Consider the following 20,302-nt stretch of genomic DNA (forward strand, 5'->3'; position numbering starts at 1 on the left):
CGTCAAGGGAGCAACACAACCTACCTGTCAGAGCTTTTCAGCACAGGAGTCAGTGGAGCTGAATTTTTTCACGTGTCTCGTTCCCTTCATTTAAGTGGACCACCTTAGATCGCCTTGATGCTAATTACAATGTAAAGAAGCAGTTCTGCTCTAGATGACAGTTACCACATTCATATGAGAAGTTTCACAATCATTCATTCTTATTGGATGAAAATAGTTTTTCCGCATCTGAGTCAGGAATAAGTTAAACTTCATTGTATTCGAAAAAAAAAAAAAAAAGTTTTTTACGCTGGTCAATTTGTTGTTCACTTTTTCTGGTTTGAATTTGAATTGTCCGGTTGATTTTAGCTTCTCAACTTCAACGCAACTTAGATTTGATAAAACTAAACAAAACAGCAATAAGTGCTTGAAAATAACACTTGAGGAATGGTCGCAGTCATCGTCGAGGCCGATAAGTGTCATATCATGAAAAGCGAAGCTATGAACTATTCCCACGACGCCATCGACCTCCACCCACGACTGTCACATCAAGTAGAGACTCATTAAGTGAGCTGCTTGCTGTGTGAACACATAATCATGACAAATAATGTCATCAGCAGACTGTCTTCGCCACGTTAAGAGGCCAGCGCGTTAATGCATCCAGAGCGTGGATTAACACCACGGAGCGTAACTTGTGTATTAACTTTATTACTTTTGGCATTCCTCAGTGCTCTCCAGCTTGCGCGGCAAAAACAGATCCTCATTCAGTTTTGGCAGGTGATACATAAAGCAAAGAGAGAGAAGCAGAAGGAATGGGGGGTATTTCTCTCTTCTTTTTTTTTTTTCTTCTTCTTTTCTCTTTTCAAGCACGAACACATGCAAAATATATCAAATGTTTAAGCACTCAAGCTGCTGTATCAAAGCAAAAAAACAAAAAAATAAACAACAAAAAAAAAAAAAAAAACTACGAAAAACAAAAAAAAAACATTGGCTATATATTTAGAAGGTGTGATGAGGTTAGAAAGACTGACCTGTCTCTCAGAGTGGTACAGTTTGAAGACATTTACTTTCCCGAACATTTGCTTGTTTTACAACTTGACAAAACTCACGATGACTGTGATACAATAAAATCCACAAAGGTACTCCATTGTAATTCTAATAAGTTGTAAAAAATATTTCGTAGTAAGGATTAGTGTACAATACAGAAGTGATACCATTGGCTTGATTTACACTGGATTGTGTGTCTATAAGATTAACATGAACCCACTGATGGGAGGACCTGGACCGGGACCAGGACCTGGACAAGGAACTGGACATTGACTGCCGTGACCTTCTTAATGTTTTTGTGCAGCATCCTAAAATTAACACAAATTTGAATGTGATTCAGTTTGGTTAAGGCTGTTTTTCCTTTCAGCTATTTACAGTGCCCCAGCATCTGTAGGCTGCTGGCTGGCCAATAATAATCCCAATTATTTATTTATTTGTTTATTTATTTTTGAACAGCCTTTTATCACTGAGGCATCTTAGTCGAGAGCCTGCCAAAAAATAAAAAAATAAAATAAAATAATGTAAAATAGTTTACATTTTCTTACTTTACCATTTGAAAGAAAATATTTTCTAGAGCAGGAACAGATGGAAATCAATTGAATCTCATCATTACAACTCAATAAAACGCAGCTCGGGGGGTGGGGGGTGGGGGGGGGGCAGGGCTAGCATTCAGCCAAATAAAAAGAAAAATAATACTGAACAGAGAAAGAAATTTCCATAATGAAATGGCAGCGCAGTGAGGAAAAAAATAATGCACTACTTCTGTTTGCTCAGAAAAGTAATCGTTTAAGATGCAGCAGTGTATCTTCTCTGAAGAGCAATATGAGGTTGCTTAAAATGAATTTAAGAGCTGACTTGGCCCAATAAAATGATCCTTTGCTGCCTTTATTTCAATTAAGTTTTGAATGCGACTGGAGGGGACATTGGTGGGGAGGTGTGTGTGTGTGTGTTTGGGGCGGGGGCATATAGCATATATCCAACCTGTTTCTCATTTATATCCTTTGTACAATAATATGTAAAGCATTCCATGCATTTTTTGGAGCTGTCAAAAACTTCAGGAGAAATGATAAAAATGAGAATGGGGGTGACGGCTCGAGACAAAATCACAGTATACTGGAAAGAGTTTTTTCTTTTGTTAAGGATGCGTGTGTGCAGACACATTTAGGGGAATGAATAAAGTGGCTGTGTAATTTTACCCTCATACAAAAAGCCAACAGCACATTGGTAATTACAGGGAGGAGGAGGAGGAGATGAAATGGGAAAAAGGGGAACAACGAGGTTATGCAAATGAGGATCAACACAAATCCAAAGTATGGTTTGAACACACAAAAAAAAAAAAAAAGAAAAAAGAAAAATTCAGAACAAGGCACAGAATTTTCTGCAAATGGTTGAACTAAATAAAATTCGTACCAGCAGTAAGGGAGGTGTCGAATGGTGAAGCTCTCTACAGTGATTTCTGGCACACCCTCCCACCCCCAACCCATCCCCCATCTGATTTCACCGAAAACCCCAACCCTCTCGTTTTTTCTCCTTTTTCTGATTTAGATTTTTTTTTGTTTTTTGTTTTACACACAAAACATTCCATCTACATCTGCAGACTAGACTAAACAACGGCTTAAAACCAGGCCTTTCTTTAAAAACCCAACTCTCTTCGACTCCCTGACCCCTCGACTCTCCGTAAAAGTGAACCTGAACCAACTCTGATCCCTCCATCAGCCCCTTTGCCCCCATCCCACCCCACCCCACAACTCCATTACCCCTTTTCCTGGCCCCCAAAAACCAGCGAAGTGTCCCGAAGAGGACACCAGAGTGAGGGGTCCTGTTTTGATTAGATGTAGTATTCTTTCTTTTCGTCCGAGTTGGTGTGGCCACCCTCTGCGTTGATGATGGCTGTATCTGCGTCCGCTGCATCGTCTGCTCCTTTGGCTTCGTGTGTGAAGTAGGTACCTGAGGAGGAGGAGGAGGAGAGGCGCCGATGAAGGACAGTGTCACGGACTGGATAATAACCTGCTGCTTAAACGATACAAAAGATTAAAACGTGCCCCTCCATCCCACAGCACCTAATTATGCAAATCCTTTGGCACAAACCTAACACCAGCAGGGTGTAATATTCAGATTACACATCATTTCCTCTCTCTTTTTATTCCAGATTGGCACCTGAAAATCAGGGCTTTTGAAATGTTCTCGAGTGTCGAGAAGAGCGGGACTCACACCTTCAAATTAACCTTGTCAAGTTCAGCCGGTAGAAAAAAAATATATAATAATGAAAAAAAATTAAATATAAAAATAATAAAATAAAAAGAGCAAGCCACTTCAAACCTAATTTAAAGGATTTATTCACATCCTACGAGGATAGGGTTTGATAACGAAGACAATATCCCAGAACAAACGGGGAAGGGCACTTCCACGTGTGGACGGAGAATATCACCGTAATGGAAAGAAGGTTTTCAGTGTTGTAACATAAGAATGGCCTTTTTGGTTTTTTATGTCCTTATTTAAGATTCATTTAAGATTGAAGAGTTCCTTTATTTGTCTTTTCACTGAATAAATACATTTTTAAAAAATAGGTTAAAAAAAAAAAAAAAAAAAAATAAAAGCATTCCAACACTTCCTTTTCCAAACTGTTGAAAAGAGCAGTCTTAGCAGCATAACTTCGAAAGTGCTGTTTTCATTTTCTTTAGTTTAACATAAAAAAACAACAACATAAAACAACACAAACTAATATTAACTGCTGTTCGGGCAGCGGTTCTTCCATACGAAGTACTTAGTGTGTCTGACTTTTGGCAATGTGGCCTCAGTGTGAACACTCATTTCACAATTATGCAGTAATCCACCCCCGTCGAGGGCTAATAGGGCCACACTCTGCACTCACTCTCAAGATCTGTGGGTTGTTTCAGGTAAGTGTTTAGTTGAATAATTGTCAAGGAAAGTTTCCAGCTGAGGTAGTTAAAAGTTGTTTATGTCCATGGCTTGCTTTTTTTTTTTTTTTTTTTCTGTCTGAGGGACCCCAACAGATGACTGTCTCACATCTCAACAGTTCATATTCATTTATTTTATGTCGATATTGAAATATGTTAGAAGCATTAAGTGAACATAAAGTGAACAGTAGAAGACAAAAAAAACAAAACAAAACCGTGTTAATGAAACATTAAAGGCTAATTCTGGTGTATTGATGTGTGTGTGAGCTTTTAATTATTTTTTATTTTTATTTTTAATCAGATCAAATAATTTAGGGCCAATCACAGTCACAGGATGAACTCTTTGGTGAGCTCTTTGGTGAGCCATCAGACAAACTGTCAGCATGCACAACTATGCCGAGCTCGGCGATTCAAGGTTGACTCATCGAGCCGGCCTTTAAACTGTAATGGATGTTTACAACAGAGCGGCCAGTAATTTTACCGTTCATCTGTTGTTCAAAATAAGTTTGACTGACCTGAGGCCCGCCGCCCCGCCCAAATTTCCATTTAGCCACTTTTCCACGCCAGTTACTGAGAAAAAAATAACGTTTTCATTGCTGACAATGTCTGAAGACTTCCCTGTTGTAATAAAGCGTGACTGTCCATCAGAATCTTTGTAGCTTTTGGAACTTTTGTGTTTATAAAATAGAAAGATATGAACGTGAATGCTAATCAGTGAGTGACTGACAGACTGACTTTCTTTTTTTTGTTCGTTTTTGTTTTTAACTAATCTAGAAACCTTTTGGACAAACCTCAGCTACTTTCCCGAAAAGACAGAAAGAAGATGCACCTCCCTCCACTGACGGCACCCAAGCTGACTGGAATGAGCGTCTTAACTGCCTGAGTGACCATTTAAAAAGTAAAAGGGCTGAAATGACAACACAATCTGTCCTCCATTCATGTTCGGATGAAACTGTGGTTATGAAATAAGAACTTTAGCTAAAAATCTGTGTTTCACACTTTCTCTATTGTCTGACAACAGAGAGTGGAGGGAATAAAAACCTCTAAATGGGAACAGCTTTATTGTGAATTTGCTCTATTAAAGGTCCCTTGGAGTGCCGACGCTGTGGGAGCACAGAGCTTCTCACCATGCTCTGCAGAGCTTCGCTTGTTATCCCGTTAAGTCCTTAATAAATCGTCTGTTTTTAACCAAAGAATGGACTTTGAAATGGGTCCAGTTTAGACCGCTGGAGAAGAGAGAGTCTGCCTCCACGTTGCCAAAGACAAAACAGACAAAAGTTCGAGACCATTAGTTTGACGGCAGAACAGCTAAACTTTATCGGCAGGTCCAAGCAGCTGTTGACAGTTCGGCTGAGATACAAGCCGAGCGAACCGAGCCAGCAGACTGAGGAGGTGAACAAACTGGGCTGCGTGTGTCCAACTGTGCTATAAAATACTGTCAATATCATAAACCCGCCGACACTTTGACACGACGTAATGCTTTTTTTTGTTGTTGTTGTTATTGTCGTTGTGCTTTTTTTTTTTTTTTTCCCCCGGATCAGAAAACATTTCAGTTCCCCCACTGAGATCCATCAGCAGCTTGAGGAGAAATGCGAAGAAACAGTGTGTGTAGCTTCACTGTGAAATCAGAACGTCACCCCCTCGACTTCCACATCGCCTCATTTACAGTATTTCCTCTCAAAAGTGGTTAATGTATCCAATTCCATTTCCCCCTGCATACGAAATATCATCGTGTTAAATTCATTATAGATTGTAATTATTTCTGTGTTATGAGGGCAGCATACGAGATGCGCCGTACTACTCAGCATGAAAAATGTAATTTAACTCACCATCAGTAACCCGTGGCCTTAATAGCCATCTTTCCATTATTTTGATAGCATCCATCCAAGTATGTAAAAGGAGGTTTTCGCAGAAACAAAGTGAGGAGGCAACGACTCACAGAGCTTATCGGCTGCTGGTTCAGCTTGTGTTTCTGAAGAAACCAGTGAGCTGCTGACAAATTGTTACTAACATGTATTGCAAATATTCATATTATTATATGTTAAAACATCTAGAGCAATATTATTTTGAAGGGCTGTCCCTGTAAGTTCAGCTTCCTCTGTTTGTTGATGTTTCTGCAGTTAATCTTTCATTTCATTGGTTTGTTGCGTTTCAATACATTTTTTATTATTTTATTATTTATTTTAATAGATTTGGACATTGGTAAGAACTGCTGGTTTTATAAACTGAGCCTGAATCAGGTGGTGCCTTAAATTTCTTATTTTCATTTTGTAAAATGCGTAATCATTTCCTTCCCCCAGTCCGTTATTTTCTCATTTTTCATTTATGGTGTAATGACACATTCTCCAGTGCAGCTGCTCAACATATAGCTTTCTCCTCATAATCGAATCAATGCAGGAAAACGGGCAAAATGTAAAAAGTAATTGTTCATCTACTCTCAGGAGGCGTTACCTTTGTGTCTTGCAAAGTAGCGTCCCAGGATGATGAGTAGACAGAGCATGGCGAACACGACCACGGCCACCACTCCTCCGATCACTGCATGGTCCACTGTTCTGGGTGCTCCCTCTCCGGCTCGAGAGTCTGCAAGCGAAAGAAAAAAACAAAAACAAACTCAGCGTGAACAGCCAACAGATCCCATGTGGGGCCGTCTGACGGTTAAACTGGATGGAGATGGAAATTAAGACTTCATGTGAGGCACGGCGGTGGCGGCAGCGGCCACATTCAGACGCGACGTGGCCACGAACAGACGAGATTCGAAGGGATTCCTGAGCACATGGTAGGCTCGGCGGCCTCGACCTTAATACTCCAATTTACTGTACAGCCACAGTGAGCGTAGAGCCGCAGAGTGTTGCTCCTGCGCTCCAATATTTCGTTCTTATTTAAAGTTATTCCTTCAGGGTATTTCTGTCTTTATTATAGCCACATTGAGGGAGAGGCGGGCAAGTTCGGAAAAGAGAGAGAGTCAGATTCAATCCCAGGGCGCTGCACTTCGGGCTGAGGCGTGATGGCACACCTGCTGCCGGGTGTGTCAGCTGGAAAAGAAACACATGGGTTGACTCTGCAGACGGTTAGTTGCAAGAAAATACAGCGTTCGAGCTGTGGCTTTAAAATAGAGGATTTAGCTGCACAATAGCTGTTAGCGAACACATCAAGGACAACGATCCATTATCCATGTTGTGCTCCGCACGCACCGCCGTGACTGACAGGACCCAACCAGGACGTTTGTGTCACCGTCTCCACAGCTATGAGCTTTCAAAACTACAGTAGCACGAGTCCGGCAGACGGAGAAGAAGATGTGTTTTGAAACTAAAACTTTGGAGTTTGAACGCAGCGCGAAGCTCTTGGCTGTAACACAATGTGAAGTCTATCGATCAAGTGAAGGGATCCGTGACAACACAAAGTTAATATCCATTTCTGGACGTGGTCGGCCCTCCTTCTTATAAAAAGAGGAGCAAATATTTTAACTGATAGCCTGACTGCGGTATAGGAAATTGAATGGGAGGGAGCGGCGGTGGAGGAGAGAGAGACAGAGACAGAGAGAGAATGATTCACATAAATTTGAGACCTGAAGTTAATTCTGCAATTCGCAAGGCACCTTTTTTTTTTTGCTGAATATAAAATAGGCCATACATTAGAAGTTCATTTTGTGCTTTTAGTTTATTTGGATACCATTACACCCCACATTTAACCTTCTCTTTCAAGCCAATGTCTTCACCTAAAGATTAATTTTGCAGCAAACAGAGGAAGCCAGAAGGAAGTGAAGTCAGGACACTATCCAAGAAGCCATTCTTAGCAATCAATCCATGTGGAACAGACCTTCAGCAGCCCCACCCCCTCACTTCCATCCATTACCTGTAGTAACTCGCTAAAATCCCTCTACATGCTTCTCCAGCCTGGTCCCACACTCAAGGGGATTTGCTGAGTGAGCTCCAGGAAACAGGGAGGAAGCAAGCCACAATTTATTAACCAATAACAGAAACAGAGAGAGAAACACGGCGGATAACATCGCCCACTGCCCACCTCTACATCCCTGCATTACCCTACCTGCAGGGATAAAGGAATGAAAGCGCCGGTGGGGGCAGCGCAGTGCTACCTGTCAAACCCAACAAAACATTACCTGATAGATCTAATAGGTTATTTTGACTTCAGATTTTCTTTTTTAGTGCTGGGCAGATTCAATTAAACTGAGCAGGAATCCTTCTGACATCCAATTCGCTCTTGTCAGGCAGCTAAAGCTGTGCTTTAACACACTTTCCTATTACGATGTTAATGTGGACTTTGGCTTTGGGGGAAGTGGGCGAGTGCTTGTGTGTGTGTGTGTGTGTGTGTGTGTGTGTGTGTGTTCAGGGAGATGGGGGTGAGTTAGACGGTAGCAGAGACTCATTCTTGGTTGTCTAATAATTTTCCTTATATCGTACGTGGCTACATATCATAAAAAGCTCTTCCTTGTGATTCACCTGCGCAAAGACGACACCACTGCCAACCAGCATATCCGAGCTTTAAGAGACTCCGGCTACAGATGACAAATCTATCCTGTTGGTGGTGCTACAGGGAAGGTTCAGGGGTCAACAGAAACCAGAATTATCGGCATCAAAATCCATAAAAAAAACACTTTTTTGCTTTAAGATTAGAAATCCTTATGTCTGACAGCATGTTCCAGCTCTTCATTGAAGTTATATGATGCGTACCCTCAGAAAAAAATATTCAAACCCAAGAGTTTTTCTCTCCTTTTTTTTTCTTCTTCTGCTTTTTTTTTTTTTTTTTTTTTTTTTTTTTGACTGCACCACTCCATCAAAAAGAAAATACTCCACACTGCATCATTTTATACCCATTTCACCAAAATTGAGCCTGACAGAAGTGATATTTCTAGAGACTTTGGGATCTCCAGTAGAATTTATAATAGAGTTAGAAGAAGTTTTTCAAATACCAAAGAAGATATTTGTCAGCAGGGAGGAGAGGCAAAAAAAAAAAATCTCTGCTCTCCTCAGGGGGTCATGAATACCAGTGATTTCATGGCTACCTGGTGGCTGGTAATGACTGTCAGATGAAGCGATTGGTCACAGTAGGCAGAGATATTACTGATGGAAATTGTACATTAGGATAACTCTGATCTAATATAATCTGAATCTTATTTTCAGAACTTTGGCCAGCACACCAGCAATAACAGCAGCAAGTTAAACGCTGAGATCTCACCTGCGGGTACTAATGAATCCTGCTCTTCCCTTTTTCAGGCTTGAAAGTTTGTGCATTTGTGCATTTCATTTTGCAGCACTTAGTTTGTGCCAATTTAAGTAACTACATATTAATAATCTGGGGAAAGTGTGACAGTTCAAGAGACAAAAAAATCTGTCTCGGTTTTCCTTGGCTGAGAACAAAGAAAACAGGAGGAAAAAAAGAGCGATCCTCTGCTCTGAAGCAAAAACCTCATGAAATCCTAACAGCACCCGATGTGCTCTCCTTATGAACAAAACAACAGCAACAAAAAAGAACTCATATTCATTGTTGCCGCAGGAGGACTGTGTAGTGTGATTTTTCATGGGTTTAGCTGGTGCTGGCGTGTTTTATCATTGCTGATCATATATTTCGCCAGCCGCGCTCTCCTCACATTCGCCTGTCTCATCCGAGTTTGATTGCAACAAAATCTTCTTAAAGATGAATTTTATTTTAAAATGGAAGCGATCAGAAAGCGCAGCCTGTTTGCTGGATCTTGAGCTTTTTTCAGGCGAGCCGTTGTGCTAGTGATAATACTGGCAGTTTTGGGCGCAATTGCAAAGCAAACAACTTCTCTCTTAACCAAACCTAGAAACAGAAAAGAAAAGAAAATCATAAAATACAGAAAAAAGTGGGAGTTGTCTGGGTTCCATATTTAATGAGTCTTGTTTATACAGCCAAAGAAAAGTCCAGATATTCTGTCAGTCTGGAAGCACTCAGCGCCAGTGATACCATAGAGAGCAATTTGCATGTCATATCTGTGTGTATCACTTATGAGCAATTACTGTCACTGAGTGAAATTCAGTACATTTGTCTTACTATCTCACACAGCGAGTCAAACTTCAAATTGCATGGGTCATTGTTTTAGCAATCAAAGGAGCGAACATTTGAGGCAATTGTAGTTATTGCCTGTCCACAGAAGTCATTTCTGTTGTGGGCGACAAAGAAAAAAAAAACAAAACAAAACACTGACAAGATTCTCCCATCAAACCGTTTTCCTTGACTGCAGGTCTTAATTAGAAACTGGGAAGAAAAACAGCGATAAAATGTCCACCTGAAGGCCAAACATACCAACCACACCCCACATTGTGTAAAATTATGTAGAAGAGCCAGAGTGACGATTGTCCGCCTTCTTACACGGCTCCTGAGCTTTTGTTTTGCTTTCAGGGTCACTCAGCAGCGAGCGGTGGTTGTTTGTCTCCATTTGCAAAGCCCTCGCCCAATGACAGCCGGGTTTGGCTCCGGTGCCCCCACCCCTCAGGACTCTGTAGAAATATGTGATATAGATAAAGGACGGTGACGGTGAGCAGTGATGTGAAGACTAATTTACTGTAGATGTTGGAGGAGACTCAAACAGAGCTGAAATAGATAATAAATATCGGATTTAAACTCGTCACAGCTCAGCAGTATGGTATCGTGCGGTATTGGTAAATCATAATGGGCCATCAAATCTCTCAATGTAGATTCTTGTTTTGGCTTTGCATCGTTAGTTCATCTCCCATCAGCATACTTCTGTATGTTCAACAGCAATGAATTACACACTGTGAAAATAAAACTTTTAAGGTGATATGGGGAAATTCATTCTGGTCTGTGTGTTCTTTAGGAGTCGAAAACCACACTCCTCTTATTCCCAGAGGAGTCAATCCCTGACCAAACAACTAAAGAAGAAAACTTAACGTTTCCATAAAACGTCTCGGCTGTCTGGATCTGATCGCTGACACGCAGCTCTGTGTCTCTTCGAAATGTGCCTGAGCTAAAAATGATTAATCAAGAATCCAAACAAAGTGCCCACGGGGCTAAACAAAGCCGGCAGTGGTCAATCAACAGCGTGGTCACTGTGGCAGGGGAGAGAAACGCCTACATTGAGTGGAAACGCAGAGTATTTCATTTTCATAAGACATGTTGACAGAGGCCTGATTTCAGACAGAGGAGATCTCCTAATTGGATCTTCTAATCTGCTAATTAAGCATTAGTGATTCCACTGGTATGCTAGTGCTGCCTGCAGATAGAGGGGCAATCAGAAACACAGCATCACTATGTGGGTGGGGTGTCATAAGAGCACATTGGCTTGTCAAGATCCACTTCCATTGCCCACAACACTCTCTGTTAAGGAGTGAATGTAATTAAAGTCCCAGTGAACCTATTCATTGAACCTATTTAAAAATGTCAGTTATATCTTTTGCCTCTCGGGTAGCACATTGCGCTGCTTACATACAGAGTGACTTGGCCTAAGATTTATTGTGTCTTTCTCCAAAACGTGAAGAAGTTTAGAAAGACAGCAGAGCAGCTTTAAAAAAAAAAAAAAAAGCGTGTGGCGAGAAGTGGCGAAGAGGTCAATAAAAGTTGAAAACAAGATGATTAAAACTAATTTTAATTTTTTACTTCAGCAGTGACACGTCTAACTTGTCTAATATGTTTTCTGTGATTTGTAGGCCTCATTAGTTTACAGAAACAGTTGATGCATTGCAGTTTGAGATATCTTGATTTTGAGTCCCCAGAGCAGTGGAAGCTCTGGGGGGGTTTAAATCAATAGATCTTACATTGCATATAATGCAACCAACAGTGTATCTCCATTATAATCCACTTGAAGCTGAGAGCACTGATACCATCAAGGTCATTTTACGAGGCTTTGTGGGGAAAATTGACGCTGGGCTCCTTTATAATCGCGGCAAGATACATTTTTGATTTACATTAGGTAGGAAGGTAATGTCGAACATGTCACATGTTGACTCCCGGATGCCATAAACCGAACAACCTTGAACTTTCTATTCAGGATGTAAAATATAGATTTATAAATAAACTAAACACCCTTGGGAAATACACTAATGATTCTGTCAATTATTTATGTGAACAATGTCGCAGGATTTCTGTGAGGAAAAAAAAAAATTAAGTCTCTTTAAAAGTGGAGAGGTACGATTTAAAGCAGATTTTTTCACAAAGCTATGATTTCTGGGCAGAGTGTATTATTTTTCAGAGAAGGAGAGTGAACTGGCTCAGGCTTAACGTTGGCATAAATAAAAAAGCTTTTTTGGATTTCCTTTTCCTTGTGTAAATAAAGACACAAATATAATCATCACGCCTCACACTGATGTGCAATGGCCTCCAGCTGACCTAAACTGTAGGGGAACACACACAAACACTGAACACGTCACGACCATCTTCCTGTGCTTTTAACAGCGTAGACCTCCAGACTCGCGCAGTCTTGTCTTGATTTTTAATCGAAATTGCTTCAGGCGCCACATCTCACGCAACGACACTATCATAGCATCACCAACACTGTTTGACTGCTAAGGGATCTGGGGGAGCACCGTGATGATGATCACTCGAGAACTCTGGAACGCTTAAAGCAAAGAACAGAAAGGCTAAAGCAGCGGGAGAAAAAAAATGAATGGTTTTAGCGTGTTTGACATCTGAAGGACAACGCAGCAGCGGCAGGCGACTCACTTTAAAATGGCTGCATGTATTGTTTACTATGCGAGGTCGAGACCTTCTGTTGCAGGTCGGCATACCGACCGCCAAACCTTAAATAATTCTCCCTCTGTGCATTGCTACGGGCATTTGATGGCATTTTGGCTAGTCAACCATGACGGGGTCCCCGCTCCTGCCGCTGCCGCCAGCTAAAATTCTCAAAAAGTCGCCGTCGCCAAGAACCACAGTTGGGCTCCCACATTACAAGAGACGAAACTGTGATAAGCAGTGAAACTTCAGTCTATCATCAATTAGAATAGTCTCTCATTGTTTAGCTTTTATTTTTTTCACACGGAAATCTCTTATAATTAACAAATTAGTATTTAATTTGAACTCCCCCTTTCTGGCACAAGATTTTCCCACTCTTAAAATAGACAAAAAGTGAAAAATGACATTCGACAACTCTCGGAAATGAAACTGAATATTGTCTAATCTACACGCGATACAGGTGTGAGCTTTCTTCTTTGTGCCTTTTTTTCCCCTCATGTATTATAAACCTTTGTCCGTGTAATGAATTTCATTTTTGGTAGCAAAACCATATAACAATACAGTTATGGGAAAGAAAGCCAGTCTTCTAATTCCGTGCAAAAATAAGCCAATGGAGCGTTATCTCATAAGGAACCTTGCACCTTGTTTTTTTTTTTTTTCCTTTTTCTTTTTCCTGATGGCGCTATTCATCATTTATCTAATCAAGGCCGGTCTTCATCCAAAATGTAATATAATTACGGGCTATAACTGTTGTCAGGATATTAAGCTGTATCTAGGCCACGGCGAGCTCAATAAACACCTTCTAATAATGGCTTTTAGTGGTCTCAGGAGTGACTTATCCAAACACACAGAGGACTCTCTATGACTCCCAAGGCCAAATGAGTTTGTGGCTTGTTGGAGAGATGCACATCAGTCCTGTTAATGGGGACAGCGTTTGGAAAAAAAAAAAAAAAAGGAGCAGAGCCCAGCGGAGCTTCTCTCCATCCACCAGACTGCCCTTTCTTCTCTCATGCGTGATTATCAAACCCACCCAACACACACACACTTATACCGACACCCTCCTCCCATCCTGTTGTCACTGAGCTGCCCTTAGCTTCGGTCACTTCAGCCTCAGCTGGGAAAAATAAAAAATAAAAAAAAAACACTCCCTGGGATTTATGCTCGTGGTTCTGAAAGGTGACCAGATATGTGTGTGTGTTATTTTTCTTTCAGCCTGACACCAGATATCTGAGGATTCCCCTGCATTTGAAAATGTAATCTCGTTGCCCTTAACAGATATAAGGTCAAAACAACTGACTGAGTGATATGTTCATTATAAGGGAAATGTCATGACATTGCTTATCATCAAAATACAGGAAATAAATAAACCAGTTTGTTTTTTTTTTGTTTTTTTTAAAGCGCTCCAAAGTAAGAAATCTTTTTAAGGTCAAAGTCCCTGAAAATGTATAGCATTGATAACAATGGACTTCCTGAATCAACTGTGTCTTCTCTGTTTATGGCATGTTGATAATAACAACAACAGAAGAGACCGTGTGCATCCTGATGTTGTGAGACAGACTACTAGCAGCAAAATGACATTGGGGGCTTTGTGTAGATCTGTGTACACAACAGAAAACCCTGAGTGAAGGAACCGTGCCAGACAAATGACGGGCTAATCCTGGAAAAGAAGCCAGAAACAATGGCTACATTTACATACATGCAGTAAACAGAAGAGAGCGCATCCTCTGGTCAAGGTCGCACTGGGAGATATCCTGTTTTCACGCCCCTTTTACTCCTGTAGTAGCACAGCTCAATGAATCTACTTATTTCCATTCATCAACAAATGTAAGAGATGCCGTGATTCTTTGCTGTGCAACAAAAGCCCCATGTAAGTGTTGTGGTTCCTCACACTCTCTTCTTAGTTTTTTTCTAAATGGGGTAGCGGCTGAAAGACAACAAGGGGCTCATTCATATCGTCCACGTCCGCCTCGGTCTGCATGACATCCATTTTGTCATCTGACGGAATCCGAGCAGACACGTAGAAATACCACCAACTATGTCAACTAAGATATTCTTCTGGCATCCAACTGCAAGATGAAAGGGAGACGGATGGATGAATACTAGATGCTCTGCCCAGTTGAACTTTTAGATAAATATTAATATTAATATTATTCAGTTACTAACAGGCTTTTTAATTACAATGTTAAAACACATTTAGTTAAACAGCTGTCATAAGCCAACTTAAAACTGAGACCTAATGATGACACAAGCGGGGAAATCACCAAGCTGATTACAGTATTCTGGTTCAGGCTGCCACAATTCATCAAGTGGCCGTTGAGGTGTTGCACTCAGGACCAGATGAATGAAATATTCAAGACTCTAAAGGTAAAGTCATGTAGAGTTGAACACTGGCGAACTTTAACGTGCAAATTTGCTCCACAGACCCGCTGCAAATCATCTTGACAAGGCTGACCTTTAAGGAAATGAACAGTCCAAGAGAGCCTAGTCTGCTATATTAGAGCAAAACATAGCCGATGTTTGCCACAGCATAACCGGCTTTTGCTGGGAGGAGAGTTTTAATTTGTCTCTTTTCTCACCGCAGCTGCCCCAGAGGCTGGCGAGCGGTAAGACGACTGCTATACGTGAGGCTGAACGTTCTCACATATAGTATGCATAAAGTCCCGGCTGGCGGCAGGATGTGTATAAACAATGTCAGGGAGTCTCAGAAGGCCCATTATAATTAAACTCTATTAACTGTTTATGGGAGTAACTCTGTGCTCGTAGACGTCGTTCCAAATGTGTCTGGACGTGGTCTTAATTTGACAGGAAACGCCTCGGCAGCAAGAGAGAAAAAAAAGAGAATGGTGCCGTCACGTGAAGACGGCAGAATATTCCCGCCGTTGTCCCCGTACGCCTGCTTTGTCATGCTATTCTGCCCGTCTTTTAGAGGCAGTGTTGTGGCACAATCTCTGTCAGGTGTAGCAACACAGACAGTGATAATAAGATCCTTTAGCGGGACTGAGAGCATGGTGTGGGCCTCTGATCCAAGCCGTAACTCAAAGGACATTCAGACCAGCTTACATGCATGGATGGCGTCAGGGAATAAAAAGAGAAAATCTGCTTTATTCCTCGCACAGCACACATTATGGCCGGAGCTTGTATCAGTGCTATCCAAAGGGAGGGAAGCCAATGAGAATGGATATCCAGGACTGGGTTTGTCTCATTTACGCCAAACACGGAGTACTGGGGGGTATTTTTATGCGACTTTTCAGTGAAAAATCCCAACAGTGACAAATTCCTGGTCATATCTTTCATGGACTCAGTCTGGGAAAGCATTTCATTTCTCGCTGTGAAGAAAGTGACCAAACCATCGAAAGCGTTTGCCGAGCGAGCTGGAGCAGCATGTAGAAATTAGAGAGAGAAAGAGGCAACATTAATTATTAATAATCAATAGAAGTTCCTCTCATTTCCTCTTATCCTTTTTTTTTTTTTTTTTTTTTGGACGATGATTAGTTCCAGATGTTGCCCGTGTCCAATATCACTCTCTACAAATTTGGATTTTTATCTTTCGTCCTATCTTGTCCTTCGTGCCAACAACGGCTCGGCCATGTTAAAAGTACATGGAAGTTGCGAGACTTAGTTGCTGTTATGGTAACACTGAACCTAAATTATAATAAGAATATCTAAAAACAAGAGAGATGCCACGGTCGCCATGTGCTTGGCCTTGGAGGGATGTGTTGGGTCTAGACATGCTCTATGTGTAAAGTACCTTCATGTAATTTTGTTATGATTTGGTGCTATATAAATTAAAAAAAAAAAAAAAAAAAAAGGTCACGTTTCTCGGGATCCTGCTTTGTACTACATATCAGTGTGGTTCAAATTACAACTAAGACGTGTGAGAAATAATTTGAGCTTTAAAACTCAGCACGGTGCTTACAGCCGGTTTTCATACGTCTTCCTGTTATCTCCTTTTTGGCTGCATTGTGATCAGTTCACAATACACACATTAAGTAGGGGGGAGGGTCAGCTGGCAGACCGGTTTGGCCTGCTTCTCGGGTCAAAGGCAGGAATAAGGGATAGTCTCAAGGGGGCTGCTGTGCTGTGTAAGGTGAATGGCGTCTGACAGCTGGAAACAGCCAAAGGGGGTTAGAAAGACGACTAGTCGATAGAGCAGCTAACAAGGTTAACATCATGTTTACTGCAGGGGGGTAATTAGATTGGGCAGATAATCGGCAGGCCTGTCCACCACGGGCACAGGCTGGGAGTATCCGAGCAGCTATTGGATGGACTTCCGTTCATTTCTTCCATTAGAAAATGGTGGTCCCCGGTGGATGTTATCTGACAGTACATTAGGGTTTGGGGTTCAGGTCTCTCAGTCGAGCTTGACCTTTGTGTTTTAAATTAAATGTCTAAAGAGCTATTGGATGGATTTCTGTGACATTCAAAGGCCCTGAAGGATGATTTGTCGTGACAATTTTTCTGGTCTGTGACCCCAAAAAAACCCCCCAGAAAACTGTTGTTTTGCTATTGTGCTAAAATAGAAAACGTAATCAAGATTAGACCTGCAATAAGAGCTGGAGATCTTTTTTGGAGCATTATATGTAGTTCCAAATTGCAAAATGGCTAATTTGACCTTGAAGTTAATCATGAAGTCCATTTTCAAATCAATTATTATTATTTCTGACAAAGCTGAGTGAAGCTAATGAAAAGAATTTCCTTGTTTTCTGTAAATGCATTTGTCAGGACTGGCAGAATAAACTGAGGATAGATTAGTTATACATCCAATCAATAGAATAGATTTTTTTTTGTTGGCAATAGCACTCGTGTTTATTGTCACTTTAGATGTAATTACTGTAGGTAATATGCTAAATTGTTCCGGCAGGGGGTGAAAAAAGGGCTTGTGAGAGATAATGGGACAGCAGTTGGTGAGAGGCTGCTCTGTTGGTGCAGGTGTTGTCATTTCAGCAGGTAGCAGAACTGGGCGACAGATGGGGGGTGATTGACAGCTTGTGTTAATGTGAAATAGTTTCACCGGTTTCCGTTCATCTGGTGGATGAACACCAACAGTTGTGAACACCCCCCAACCCCCCCCACCACCACCACCACAAAAAAAACAAAAAAAACAAAAACAAAACAAACCGCTGACAGAAATACATAAAAATCTTACAGATATTGCCGGGTGAGTTTCAGGGAAGGGGGAAAAAAAAAAAACTACATTGGGATTTTTTTTTTTTTTTTTTTACTTCTTCTAACATGGTAAATAATTCATGTATATTTGAACTTGCAATGCCCAAGGACCTAATGGAGTACAATATTTTTATATTTTGATTTGTGAATTTCTTAGAAATGCAGCAAAAATAACCTCGGCTCGCAGAGAAACACAACTTGCCGAGCCTGACATCTATATTTCTCCTGTTTACCATATGAATACACCAGTTGTATCAGGCTTCAGACGAGTTTACCGCCAATTTACATGGAAGGTGAGGGCACAGAGAAAATATGAAAGTATTCAGACTGATTAAAAGCATCGGATCAATGTCACAGTTGAAGGTGGAGGGGTGGGGGTGAGATAAGACTTCCCTGATATTTCATGACTTGCCTGTTGATTTCATCATGTGAAAAGCCAGTCGGAGCATTAGAGGTTCACTTCGTTTTTAGTAGGTGGTGTGTTATGGGAGGAGAAAGAGTATTTTTTGTCTTTTTTTTTTTTTTTTTTTTTTTGCTTTTTATTGGGTGGGGACGCCCCTATTTGTCACCTGTCATATCTAGTTGTGAGTCTGAAACTAATTAATGCAGCATATGTGCCTCATTTATGTGGGTTCAAGCTACCGAGTGCCAGCCTTCAAATACAAACACATCTCCCCCCTGTGTGCACACATGAAATGCACACATACATCTTAATGGGCTTCCACCCAGCTCTTTTCTGTGCTACATACCTTGGCTCTAACGGGTGTGTGTGTGTGTGGGGGGGGGGGGGCTGGCCTCCTCTCACTTACAATCAGGAGTGAGGGGAAAACGAATGCAGCAAACAAGCTCCATTTTACAGTATTTCTGCAACAGCTCAGTCGTACCACCTTAACGAGTTCCCTGCCCTCCTGAGAGAGTTCATCAAAAAAAAAAAAAAAAAACACCTTTCAGTTATTCCACATATTTGTTGACCGGTAGAGACCCTTAAAATTTTGCTTCTGTGTAGAAACTGCAAAGTTTTTTTTGAATGTTCTCACTCCGATTAACAGGCGTATGATGCGCCTCAGCACGCCGAGTCCTGTACACTTCATTTCACAAAAAATTACGTGATGCCGTAGCTTTGTAATGTTTGGCTGTGTTATACAGATTATCTTTAGAAAAAGAGAAACGTTTATACGTCCAGTGGATGTTGGATGTGGACGAGGGGCAGTGGTTTCTGTTTACAACTACTTTCTGAATCTAAATGGATGAGAGGAAGGTGTCATTGTTGACTGAACTTCAATAGTCAACAATATATGGCGTAAAACAACCTTCACACATTTTGTTACTGCTATCAGACTATTCCTGCAGTTTGATGAATTCTCATTATTTATTGTAAAACATGTTGCTGACTGAGCTGCCGGCAGTTTCTAAATGTAAGAGCAAGATTTAAACTCTTTGACTTGCTCAAAAATCGAGCGTTCAAGAGGTTTAACTGAGGCCACAACCAACTCATCATTGTCATCAAACCGACAAATTTGTTTGTGTGCACACAATCATCAAACTCCTGTTGTGGCTGTCAAGAGCGTGCTGCTGTGTCCCTTTAACCTACCAATATGTCATGTTGCCAGTGAAGTTGGCAGTGCCATCTGTCCCTTTGATAGTCTGTCAAGCCCAAGATCACCTGAGCGCCACAGTCTCTCAAGTCTGCCGCGACTCAGTTCACTTGAAAAAGACTGAATTTGGAATTTGGCCAAAATTTCCAACCCCAAAAAACAGACAAGACAAACAAACAAACCAAAAAAAAAAAAAAAAAAAAAAAAAAAAAAGCCCATCTCTTTCAAAATGGTTTTTATTGTCACGAGCCCACACATCAAACACAACAGAGATAAACTTCTCCATTAACAAGATACTTTACAAAGTTGCCTGATGGCAATTTGGCACATTGTGTCCTTATCATTTAATGAATGCCTTGTCTCTTTAATGACATCCAAATGTGACAGCTTAGTCCTTGGATTAAAGAGAAACGTCCTGTGCTTCACCTCCCACGGTCCCACTGTGAACAAAGTGGCCATTAAACTGCTGTATTCCTCTCCACTACGAGATCTCCGAGCGCGGCTCAATTATCCCACTGCTTTTGCACACTTGCTGACAGGCGCGTTGGCAGGTGTGTCCTTTCCAGATGTGCTTTCTCTCTCTCTCTGGATGGGAAATTAGTTGGTGCAGCTAGCCATCAGCCAAAGCAACTGACACTTTCCCTGCCAGCGTGGCCTTTCATTAAGAGTGAGAAGACAGAAGTGCAACGAGAGGAGCACACACCGGTTGAACGTCGGCCACCGAAAACGCTGGCACGGAGATGCGGGGGTTAATTTACCACATGCGAATTACATGATGACAGAAGAAACTGCTCGGCGGAGCAATGCCCTGATTATTGAGTGTGGTGTCGATGGGTGCCGGTGTCTCACAATGCAGCTGAACAAAAGCGACAAAAATAGCGGTCAGTGGCTCAATAGCTCCAACTCAGAAACACAGAAGTAGTAATAAAT

The 20,302-nt window shown here is 41.3% G+C and overlaps 1 protein-coding gene across 3 annotated transcripts in view; it reads right to left on the bottom strand.

The window, feature by feature from the left end:
• Nucleotides 1–2,789: 2,789 nt before the first annotated feature.
• cadm1a (cell adhesion molecule 1a) overlaps nucleotides 2,790–20,302 on the bottom strand; it is a 328,662-nt gene continuing 311,149 nt past the window's right edge. For all 3 annotated transcript variants that reach the window (XM_029518976.1, XM_029518975.1, XM_029518974.1), the window contains 2 exons: nucleotides 6,396–6,524; nucleotides 2,790–2,973 (listed from right to left, as the gene is read on the bottom strand). In XM_029518976.1, coding sequence (XP_029374836.1) covers nucleotides 2,855–2,973; nucleotides 6,396–6,524 — 248 coding nt within the window. In that variant the 3' untranslated portion in view covers nucleotides 2,790–2,854. The remainder of the gene's footprint in view (nucleotides 2,974–6,395; nucleotides 6,525–20,302) is intronic.

This window comes from Echeneis naucrates, chromosome 14, assembly GCF_900963305.1.
Source record: "Echeneis naucrates chromosome 14, fEcheNa1.1, whole genome shotgun sequence".
Lineage (NCBI taxonomy): Eukaryota > Metazoa > Chordata > Actinopteri > Carangiformes > Echeneidae > Echeneis > Echeneis naucrates.